The 12,725-nt window shown below is 39.3% G+C and overlaps 1 protein-coding gene across 1 annotated transcript in view; it reads right to left on the bottom strand.

Annotated features, from left to right (window-relative positions):
- The window catches only part of LOC117524612 (actin-related protein 3), a 40,767-nt gene extending 29,474 nt beyond the window's left edge, over nucleotides 1–11,293 (bottom strand). Inside the window, exons 1-2 of the mRNA XM_034186425.1 lie at nucleotides 11,094–11,293; nucleotides 175–230 (exon numbers count right to left, since the gene is read on the bottom strand). Coding sequence (XP_034042316.1) covers nucleotides 175–230; nucleotides 11,094–11,137 — 100 coding nt within the window. The 5' untranslated portion in view covers nucleotides 11,138–11,293. The remainder of the gene's footprint in view (nucleotides 1–174; nucleotides 231–11,093) is intronic.
- Nucleotides 11,294–12,725: the final 1,432 nt, after the last annotated feature.

Here is a 12,725-nt window from a genome sequence, read left to right as displayed (position 1 = left end):
ATATATACTGTGGAATCATTTCACCCTGGCAAAAGAACAGCTCAAAGACATTGTTAAAATCACAAAATTAACATGACATTCATGCCCATGACTGTATGTAAACGTCCCACCACAACTGTAGGTCTCCTTGGCATACTTGAGTAAGTTGAGGAAAATTTGCAGTCAAGTACTCACATGATGGAACAATGAACTGCGGCTCTGTGTTCCCTGCATACCCCAGTTTAGTGTACCTGCAAGACAAAAGAATCACATTTCATTCTGGAGAAGCTGGCAACTATTTCCAGACAACACCATGTATCAGCTAGAACACTGCTGCAATTGCTTTCATAACTATCTGCTTCAATAAAGATTTTAAGTTCCTCTCACACGCCTTTAATCAATACACTCACTGTCTGTCAGTAGACTGAGTGTGTGCCAAAAGCAGCAAAAGCTCTGCAGTGTGTTAACAGGAGGTCATTCAAAGAGCCATTTATGTTGCTCTGGAAAGTTGAGAACAATTCGCACTTTCATGAAGCTGCCATGTTTCCAAGACATCTTGGCTTCAGGGAATTGTCAATTACCTCGAACTATCGATAAGAGCTATTAAAAATAAATAAATCAATCAATTGAACATGCCAATTTGATACCTGTGGGAATCCTTGGTAATATGATAACCTGGAGCGCTGAGTGCAGATTTGTGCACTGAGCTTTGGCCATGTTGTAAGATGGGGGAGGATGAGAACATATTTCAGCTACTAATGCAGCATAATCTTCTAACCACCTGTTTCTCCACATGCGAAAAACATCTAAATATGTATGTTTCTGATAAATTTACTGAAAATGAGTACAGAGTGTTGTATTTTGTTTTCTGTCATATTATACTGCATAGTCAGATATTTCTGCATTAACTTCTGTTGCAAAAAATAAATAAGATGTCAACAATGACAGCACATTTTGTCTATTCACTGAGAACACAAACTTCAAACTAAGATTACGTTTCTGTAATCTGCAGGTTTACCTGATTAGCCAACTGTGAGCATACCTTCAAAAACACAAAGCATCAAAGACCCAGAGGTTTTCCATGTTTCTCATTTGTATGAATGGTGTTTTGTGGGCCACATGCTCACCACATGTATTCCTGGCTTTGGTTCCAAAATAAAGCACTCCTACTTCCTGCACACTGAGGGAATAGACACTGCTGAGGACTGGCAAGATACTATGGGCACAACAGGCTACAGGTCATAACAATGTGTACTTTGATTTCATCTTTAGTGAAAAGGGGAAAAAAATCATTTTGAAAGAACATATCAGAAAGCAGCAGTCTTTAAAATAAATGAGAATGAAAGTTACCCAACAAGTCTGAGTCTCAAGACTAAAATGTGTGATCAATTCCTGATGGAGCTAGCGATTTTTTTTTTTTTTTGTAATGATATCTTACTTTTATTACTCAAGTAATGTAACAGGCAGCACAGTGGATTAGTGGTAAGCACTGTTGCCTCACAGCGAGAAGGTCATGGGCTCGATTCCCACCGGTGGCCTTTCTGTGTGGAGTTTGTGTGTTCTCCCCGTGTTCGCTCCGGGTTCTCTGGCTTCCTCCCACATCCAAAGAAATGCAGGTTAGGTGAACTGGAAACTTAAAAATTGTCCATAGGTGTGCGTGTGGGTGTGAATGTGTTTGGCTCTGTGACAGACTGGCGTCCAGTCCAGGGTGTACTCCGCCTCACGCCCTATGACTGCTGGGATAAGCTCCAGTCCCACGCAACCCGATCTTGGATAAGCAGTTGAAGATGAGTGTGCGTGTGTATAATATGACCATGCATTTACCAATATTACACTTTAAAAACATGTCATTTAGCACAATTATATACTCAATCATCTTCTCTTAAAAAATAAACTAAATGAGGTACATTTTGCAGTTTTACGGTAAAGATTGTAGTGCAGTCTAAATTTAGCAGTCCAACCATAAAATGAACAAAAATGTAAAATTAAAGTTACTTTTCGGAGTCGTAACAAAAGTGCAACCTCTAATTTGGCAGTGCAACAAAACATCTTCCAGTAAAATATGCGATGTTGTATCTCATGTATATTTGATGTCACGCATTAGGTCAATGTTGAAAAGGTTAAATATAACACAATGCTAAAATACCCTCGGCCATATGAGCATTGTGTTTTTTATAATTTGGAGTTGTTTAATTATTAAGATCCTATTGTCTTGCACACAATTTGTACATGTTCAATAAAGCCCCTCAATCAATCAAAAGCAATATTTACATTCTAATGGCGTTTGCAGGAGGCCTTGTGTGTGTACGCACATGAGATTTTGACAAGAGCATTAGTAGTGCAAATCAAGGAATATTTGTAGATCACCCTCTGTGCATTTGAGACAAATTTAACTCCATAGCAAGTTAGCTTTGAGTTAGCAGAAGCTAGCATGCACGCTACCATCCACACAATGTCTTGTAAATGACTGCAGAAATGTCTTCAGGTTATAAAAACAGCATTATCAGTTTTAGAAGTGTTTATTTCTTGCTAGCTTTTACATAATATATAACAAAGAGGTTATATTTACACACAAATGAAACAGAGTTTTGTAGCTCACTACCAGCCTGTGACGTCATGTCACAATCCACTGTTTTCAGGTTTCAAATCCCGCAAAACCTCAGAGAGGTTGCGGCACTGCAAGATCTCAGTAACACTGAGAACTGCATTGACACGCCCTGATCACGATGCACTTTAACCGCTGCACACAGACAACACCATTAACGTCGCAACACAAAACTATTTTTATATTGTGCCTAAAACTCTCATGAATATATTCTCTGGGTTTATAAATGTTGTTATTGCATTTGTTTTATGTAAACATGCGAGAATCACAGTCTGTCTCTCCGTTATTTTCAATGGGAGCTGCTGTGAGCTGCGCTCACTTCCTGATCATGTCGTTCTGGGAGAATGTGAAGTTTGCTCTTTAACACATTGATTATTGTTCTTTACAACACTGTTTGTCCTCTTTGTTCCAGAGAAATGTAATAAATATATATATATATATATATATATATATATATATATATATATAAAATACATCTGAAATTCGGTTTGCATTTATTAAATTCCACGCAGATTAAACGTAGCAGACAGATTATTCGTTATAATTGTTTAAGCAACTTTTCAGGGTATCATGCAGCAGTCTCTTATTAACGTGAAGAAAAGCATAAAAAATACATTTTTGTAGTATAATATTCATTTACAATTGTCATCATGTGGATTCTCTATGTTGTTTTGACTGCAGCGACTCTCTGGCGTGCAAGGGATTATGGGATACATGAAAACCCTGGATGCTAACATCCGTGAAATAATAAGCTCAGCGGTGTTATTAGGTTCCAAAAATGGCAGTTTCAGTTTTAGAAGTGTTTATTTCTCGCTAACTTTTACATATGAGAAACATGTTATATGAACACACAAAACGAAACGGTTTTGGTGAAACCAGCCAGTGGCTGGTTTCGTCACAGTGCAGCTGTGACGTCAGTCCAGCTCTACTCTGATTGGCTGTCACCCCCGCCACTCAAAATAAACTCAACAGATTGAAACAAAATGTGACTTTTTAACCTCTTAAAATAGGTCAAGGTTAGCCATCTTTGAACTTGTCCAAGGTCTGTGTCTCAAGAATGTTCCCTGTGAATTTGAAAACTCTGGCAGTAACAGGACCGGACAGACGCAAAGCCTTTGCAATACCCGATGGCCATATTTGATGGTCTTGGGTAAAAACAATTTACATACAGTAGCTTTAACTGAGCAAGGCAGTGAGCTGCCGTCATGCACGGGGTTTCCTCTCTAGATAACAGTGTGTCAGAGTGTAAATGTAAACTATTTTTTTTCCACTGAATGTTTTTGAATTGGATTACATTTCATCAATCGTGTTGGATGAAGTTACAAGCTTCGTAAGTGCTTTTTCTGTCAAATTATTTTTCAGCATAATTATTTCCTTCATGTAAAGATGGCAATAGTAGTTTGACAGATTAGATCTAAGATTTTTCTAGATTCTTTATGAGCATTCTGAGATAAAACTGAACAGTTCTGTTATAACAAGGGCTCAGAGGAGCAGCAGCAGCACACTGAACACCTTCATACCACAGAACAGTCGCAGCTTGTCTGTCTCAACTTGCCTTAACAAGCTTAAATACACTACATGCCTGCTGGTGGACATCACCGCACACGAGACAGCTGAAGCTACACACAATAATCAGCTGAACTGCCAGCCATTTGGCTGAACGAGTCTTAAATATTTTCTGATTAAAACTTATTTATTTTAGGTCTTGGGGTTGGTTCTTATTGCCTTTAAGTCAGTATCTGCTTTTCATAACAACTCCGTATCTTCTAACCCACACCAGGGCATTTACAGCCCGTGAGCCGCATATGGCCATTTGGCTGACTCTGACCGGCCCACAATAGAAGAGAGTATTAGAGAATAAAATATTTACTATTCTACCAAGTCAGTGTTGTGTGTGACCTTCGTCCACCTCCCAATCCATTTGTGGCTGCGTGTGCGTGTCCTCTTTTGTGTTTGATCTCAGAAATGATTAATCCAATCAATAGGTACCACTCCTCAAAGCTCCTCAGCTTATGCCAACAAAATATGGACTCCTAAGTATTTATTTATATTTATTTATTGAAGTCAGGGGTAAAGCTGTTTTAGTTTGTGGAGAGCAGGTCGTTGGGTTCAAAGATTATAATTTGAGTCGGCATTACGACACAAAACATGCAGAGAAGGACGAAAACCTGACTGAAGCTGAAAGAGCGTGGACATCAGAAGCTTTGCTAGCTAAGCTTGAAAAGCAACAAGGCTTTTTTTTTTTTTTTTTTTTTTTTTTTTTTTTTAAACCAAGCTTCATATATCCAGGGAAGCAGCCACCAAGAACAGCTTTATGATGTCACACAAAATCGCTAAAAACAGTCAAAACAATGCTATTTACTGCTTTTTATATAGGAATATTGCCCACCCCTATTCTAACCTGTAACCTACAGTCAGGACCATAAGTAACTGGACAGCTGCAGTTTTTGTAAAATTGTCTCTATAGTCTGCACAACACCACAATGGAGTTATAATAATACAATAACATGCTTTTGGAGGGCGGTATGCATTTTCAAGAGGCCCGACATCCATGCCCAGTCGCCCAAAATGACAGCTATTCGCCCGAGTTAGACGAGGACGAATAGCTGTCATTTTGGGCGACGGGATGGATGGAGGGACTCATAAAAATGCATATCGCACAATAACAGCATGTTATTTGCATTATCATCACTTTTTACTGAGATACACAACACGTAACGCGTACATAAAAAGTTGCTCACTTTTGTTGTGTCGCCTGGGGCGCGCACTGCTCTCCCTCATCAATCTGGCTGCTTTAGCTGCTGTTCATTGTCGTACTATCCATGAGAAAATCATCCGGAATATCCATACTGGGACCAAAACACACTTCTCGCATTTTCATCTTTTCCTCTGCGGACAGTTTTTTTTTTTTCCCCTCTGCGGACAGTTCTTGGGCTGCGTGCGTGCAATGACATCTGTTTACGCACAGCGGGCGGGTATAGCCAGATAGCGTCAATGTAAATCTACGATACCGGCCTAGCAACGCCCCAGTAAAGTGATAATAATGAATGAAAATGTGCTTGTAATGTCAACTTTCAGATTTAATTCAAGTGATTTAACAAAAACATCACATTTACCATTTAAAAATTACAGCCATTTTTATACAGAGTCCATTACAGCTGTGCCATATCATACAGTCCACCATGATATGTGAACAAGAGAGCAGGGAAGGGTAGAGACAGCGTGTGGCAGTCAAAAGAACTTATCTTCTGAGGACACAAGTGCTGCTCCTGAGTGGAATGTGTGTGTTTTTTAAGACTAGATTCTTCAAGGTGCTGGAAAATCCACTGACTGTCCAGGCTGACTGGTTTTAATGTGTGACCAACACTCCACATTCACCGACATACAGGCTCTGCTTTGTGCGCATGCAAGTAGCTCAGCTCCTTGGTCAATATGACCAGTTTTAGCCCGCTAGCTAAAGCGACACTGCCCCAAGCTGGATTTGAAACCAACACACACGCACTGGTGGCCTACAACATTGCTTGTCAGTGGGCACAAATAGTCGAAAAACTGATGTCCTTAACTGATGGCAATGTTCTGCATTCCATAACGGAGCAGTGACATTACTTATGGACTTTTTAAACATCAGATCACTGTCTACCAAATTATTTGGAACTGTACTAACCTCTCCACGTGAACCTTGATTGGAGTAAGTGGGTATAGAAAAATGTATGAATGAACTAACATCTAATGCTAATACTTTGAGATAGATGGCAATGTCCAAAATATTCCCATATTTTTTATTTTTTTAAAGATTTCAAATTGTGTAATTTTGCATTTGCTTTCCCTCATGCACAAAATGACATCAGAGCAGTACAATCTGCTTCCAATTGTCATTCAGTGTTTTATTCGTCCCCCCCCTTTTCTATGTGGCCATAAATATTAACGTAAATTTCCTTAAAATATTGTGATATAATTTTGAGGCTGGATCACCCACCGCTACAGTCCATTCATTTTTAGACAGCCATATATAGTTGGGCAAACTAAGTAAATCCCTTCGGCTGCTCCCTTGTTTTCACTCGGGGTCACCACAGCAGATTTAAGGTGGAGCTGCAAGTTGATTTGGCACAAGTTTTATGCTGGATGCCATTCCTGATGCAACTCTACATTACATGGAGAAATGTGGCAGGGGTGGAGTTTGAACTGGAAACCTTCCACATCGAAACCAAGTGGACTAACCACTTGGCCACAACCCCAGGCATAAAATTGGAACCTCCATCCAATTTTGGTGGTGTAGTTAAATCCATAACAGAAAAATGGGAGTGACTGAGGCACTTTTGAATAAGATATAATGTAAAATGTACACCAAATGGACTTTCCAATATTAAATTCAAATGTCCACAAAATCTGGATCAGATCCAGATCAAACTTTATCAGGTGATAGTGAGTAGTGAGTGCCAGTCTGCACCTCACTTTCAAATATGACAGTGATTGGGGCATGTTTGATTAAGATATAATGTAAAATATACATTAAATGGGGTTTTCAGTGTTAAATTTAAATGGCTACAAAATCTGTTACCTGGATCAGATCTGGATCACATTTTGTCATTTGATAAAAGATACCCTCCTACATAACACTCTCAAATATGAAAGAAATTTAATCTTTTTTTATTATGAATTTTTGAAAATGCATTCAATGTTAAAAGATAGGGAATTTTCCAATTTTCATGATTTTTCCTGGCTTTGATCTTTGACCTTGAAAATTGAATCAGTTCTTGCCTATCAGGATATGAATCTTCAGTAAAAATTTCATGATATATGAAAAATTCTGGGCTCCAGGCTGTTCGCAGAGGTAAATATGGCAGAGGTATTTATGGAGAAAGGTCTCGATTCTGGAAGCTTCTGCCTCTGAAGCAAGCACACCAACCACATCAATCTCCCTCAGATCTGTCTCAAATTCATTATAAACACTGGCATTCCTTTTTTTAATTATTATTATTATTATTATTATATGGTTGCAACCTCCCTTTGTAAACAAGCATTTTTGATAAACAGCTCTGTCGCTTCAAGAGTCCACACGTACCGCCATGTTTGGACGTATCCCATGCCATGCAACCTATGTACATTCGGTGTTTTGCAGTTGTAATTTTTGCGCTGTCTTGCGGACAAGGACTCACGCGAGAGGTCAGTTTCAACAGAGTTCCAGTTTACGGCACAATATAAAGAAACCTTGTGAAGTATGGACAACAAGACAACATGAGGCACAGCAGAAGTTCATCACAGGTGCTACACCTCTTCTAGATAACCCTCTCAACTTGAGAATGTGTCATCATCATACTCACTCATGAACTCGCTGAATCTGCACCATCCACATCCTCACTTTACCATTGTTTACATGCACTGTGAGATGCCAGAACTCTGCTGGTGCAGCAGTGCATTCTGGGAAGCGCAGGGGGGATTATGGGAAACGTTAAAATACCGAATAGAGCGAATCTGTTTCCATTTCAACTTTGCAAAATAATTTATTATTTGTCTAAGTCTGAAAAACTGCCCTTTTTTTGCAATATTTTGGATGTCCCCTACCCCAAGTTTTAAGTGTTTGATAATTTTACTTTTTTTTTTTTTTGGCATTTTAGGTAAATTGCACTTTTTGAAGTGTAATGGAAATTAATTATCATGCTGTATAAGTGGTGATGTAACAGAAAAATTACACTGTGCGGTTTCTCCAATCACAGCCAGAGAAGCCTACAACTCCGATTATCTTGGGATTTTCACTAATTAACAACTGTGGCTTTATTATGATATTTCAACAGGTTGCTTTGACAGAATTCTGCAACATAAAGTCATTTCCAAATATGCTGCTTCCACTTTTTTGCTGTACCATCAGTGCCGTTTAAAAATAACAGCAGTCAAGCTACTTGAAGGCCTGATTTAAGAAAGGAAGTGGAGTCGTCACTGTTTGGACATCATGAGCATGAATCAGAGACAGCTGCTAAACTCCCTCAGCACTTTCTAACCGACACTACTTGGTTCTGTGTGGCACAGTAACAAAAAACACTAATTTTTTCCCCCCACTCAAACTAACTATAAACTTTATCAAAGCTCACACTGGCTGTGCTGCATGGGAATGACAGCATGTATGTTGCTGCACAATTCATCAAATTTCAACTGAAACCAGTGGTTTCAGCACAAGGCCATACAGTGGTTTCAAACCACTGTATGGCCTTGTGCGATTATCGAATTGTACATTTACATTGTTTTTACATGAAGACTGTTATAATAACTATAATAACAGTCATGAAGAATGTTATAATAATCTTTCCATTTTTTTAATTTGTGATTTAATTGAATTTTAACAGATATGCAACACTTGAAAAATCAACTCGACCTTTTTGCTGACTTGTCAAAGGAATGAAGGAACAGCAGACCCACACCACACTGAATCTCAAAACCTTCAGCTTTATTTTTAATGTTGAGTGACATTTTTCCTTGAAACAGTGTGCAATAGGCTTTGAAGTACATTTTCTCATTTGGTGGATGTGTCAGAGCTGTTACCCCATCAGCACTGACGTGTACATAAAACCCACCATATTAAAAAGGCACTGCACACAATGGATTCATATCAAACCACCTACAAATGTGGCTGCTAATGCTTGATGTTTAAATCAACTTAAAATATTAAGATCTCAACAGAATAAGCTAATTTCACTTAATGTAATGATTTCCACAAACTCCATCTCACACTTTTCAAAACATTTCTGCATTTCTACATTATAATTTATGCGTTCATATAATTTGCTTCATTGGAAGACCCACCCACCAAAAGAAGGAGAGAGAGAGAGTTTCCCAGTTGACGTAATTATGGTCAATTTAAAGATGCCATCAGGAACCATCTTCTTGAGGAAGATCTTAGTATGGGCTGGCCTAACTTCATTCTCAGAAGCACTTTCCTTTTTAGTCCTGGTGCATATTACAAGCAGCGAACTAATAGCTTGGGGGGGGGGGGCAACAGCTGAGAAGCATGCAATGTAAGCATTGACAGTCAAGTTCAAGTACTTTAAGGCCCAGAACCAAAATAATCATACACGACCATTACTTGCTGGTATTATTTGGGCAAATTTACAGACAGCCTCATAATCAGTTGGACCCCGACAATATGTTAATGCACCTCTGTAAATTACCTCAATGAAGGTAAAATAAAACAAGATGTGTCATGTAGACTTTCAGCTTTAATTCAAAAGGTTAAATGAGATTGAATGAGAGTTATAGACATGGCCGAATTAAAAAAAAAAAAAAAATCATCAGAATCGAAAAATATTAAAGGAGTTAAGACATCTTGAATGCAGTATGTTTGTTTATACAAGTAGTTCCAAGTTTTGCCACCAGTCTTGCCGTGCTAATAGTGAAATGAGAGTTATGGACACGAACGAATAAAAAAAAAAGACAAAACATCAAAATCTAAAAATATTAAAAGAGTTATGACATTTGAATGCAGTATGTTTGTTAAGTAGTTCCAAGTTTTGCCACCTGAGTCTTGCCATGCGAATAGCCGAATGAGAGTTATGGACACGGCCATAAATTATTAAGAAATACAAACAGGATGGGACTCTATGGTAAATCTGTCTGGAAGAGGCAACTCCTAAACCTGAGTGACCATGCAAGAAGTAGACCAGCAAAGAATGCTACATATCACCACTACTGTGGAAAAAGTTAACAGGGATCCTTGACTGTGACCGGAGAAACTGTGCAAACTACAACTTTGTCTGTTGAGTACTATTGATACAGAAGAAGACAACTATTTCAATGACTGTTTTCAGGCTTTTTAAAACCCAAATTCTTTGATTTCACCTTCTTAAATGTAAATATTTTGGTTAATTTTACTTGCTGCTTCACTCCTATCATGAGAAGTTGTAGTCCTGTTAGTATTGAAAGTGGTTTAATTCAGCTTTCACACACACATATCTGTGGAGTATTTTTTTCTTAATTCTCTTTGGTAGTCAGTTGAACAACCAAAATGACACAAAATAACCTATACATAAAAATCCAAGCCAAGTAACAGAATGTGGCGGGTCACAGAATTTGGCGTAACACCGGTGCGCAGGAGAAACGAGAAGTTAATCAAAAAAAGATGCTCAGCTGCCGAGAAGCGACCATATATGGACTAAAAAGCCAGAACGAGGAAGTGAGACTGCGCCTGCTCAAACCCTAAAGACAGAAAGGCTTTTAGAAAATATATCTCAGGTATCTCTACACAATGCACCTACAAACTTAAATTAAGACACAATGTTAGAAAATGATGCTGCTAACGGCATGCTAGGTACAAATGAATGGAACTATTCTCGACTCCTGTTCAGAACACACCAACAAACCTGGCTGATGACGGAAATCTTGAGAGTATCAAAACAGGGAGAAACTGTGCGTTTTTAGTAGATTGGCAGAGCTGCCGGGGAGAAACTCTGGCTGGTTAGCACGTTCAGCTTGGGGCTAGCTGAGTGTCGGTGACACCCAGCGGCAACTAACAGCGACTCACCCTGTGCCGCAGTCCACAACGCACGCCGGTAGCCGCCCAGCCATCTCTGCGTCAGCCGTCCGCGTCTCTGCTCGTCACAACGGGTGAGTTTATTAGATGGAGCGCAGTCTGTGTCGGCTGAAGGCTCTGACAAGCCGTCCACAGGCGGAACCCAGAGCCCGCAGCGCCGAGTCCACTTCCGCACTCAGCTTCCGGCAGGGAGGGAGGGAGAGGCAAGATGGCGAAGGCCGGAGACGAGAGGGCGGGGCTGTGCAGCTGTCAATCACAGAGCATTGACCACGCCTTTTTTCTGTCTTTCTTTTTTTTTCTTTTTTTTTTTTCTGTTGTGAAGGAAACCGTCTGAAAGCACTCTGACAGTTCCTGCAAGATTCTGGGCTGTACACGTAAAAATGAAAACGTGTGAATCTAAAAGGCTTAGCAACATCTACGTTGCCACATCTATATGAAGAATTTTACTGATAAAACATGCCAATATGGCCCCAAAATAGGAGGTTCAGAGGTGCTCACTTGTATCTATCAAACCCATTTGCAGGATTTTTTACAAGTTATGGAAGTTTAGGAAACTTCGCACACACACACACACACACACACTCCATTCAGCCTCTGCATGCCCTGCTGATTGCAGGGAAAAATAACAAACTAAACCATTTTAGGCCATATTCAATCTAGAAGTTATTTCGAACAGGGTCAATAAATTGGCTTAACATTTAAGTTAACTGCTTATACTCAATACAGAAGTTATTTTGCGGTGGGGGAAAAAAAAATCTTGTTTTTTTTTTTTTGTTTGCTTTGTAACTGCAGGTTAAGTGTGCTAGGCTTCAGTGCAGAAGGTTCCCGGTTCAAACCCCACCCCTGTCACATTTGTTCATGTGTCAGGAAAGGTATCCGGTGGGTCATTCCATGTTAATTCAAGGAATATTTGAGGGGCCTCATGCACTTTGTCTCAGATTTTCTTTAAATTTTAATCAGATATTCCCAGACTATCCAGAACATCAAATCTTAAGTTTGAGGCCTGTAGGCCAAGTGGTTTCTGAGATATGGCCAATTTAGTGTGCATGGGGTCTGCCATTTTTTTTAGGCAAAAAATATGGCCGTCATTTCTGGAGCCATGTTCAAGGTAGAATATCTCAGCAAATAATGGACTTAGAGGCCTGAAATTTTCTGTAGCAGTTGTCATGGACACCCAGACTTGGACAAACAACAGACATTGACACTAAACTGTGAAGTCCATGTATGCTCAAACTATGGAAGATATTACATTGACTATTGCGAGCATCCATGTTTGAGACACTGAAGTATACCATTACACTCAAAGAAGCCTCTCCATTTCTTGGCTCCTTAATGCCATCTGTACTGGCATTATACAGTTATTGTGGGAGAAACATTTTGTGGTCAAATTTTATTAGAAGAAAAGCTCGTGTAAATCCCTTCGGCTGCTCCCTCATTGGTGGCGCCAGGAAATTTTTGTTGGGGGAGCTGGGGTAAAAGTTGGAGGGACTTCACAAAATGTCATCGAAATGAACAATATATAGTAAATTGCTTTATAAATACCAAGGTATATGTTTTAGTCACCCGTGCCCCTCTACAATGTGGTATCAGTGCACACACATCACTTAGAATGATTGCAAGTTC

Source organism: Thalassophryne amazonica, chromosome 14 (genome assembly GCF_902500255.1).
Source record: "Thalassophryne amazonica chromosome 14, fThaAma1.1, whole genome shotgun sequence".
Lineage (NCBI taxonomy): Eukaryota > Metazoa > Chordata > Actinopteri > Batrachoidiformes > Batrachoididae > Thalassophryne > Thalassophryne amazonica.
Note: the sequence above shows the minus strand (reverse complement) of the source record. Positions and strands in the feature narration are given on the sequence as shown.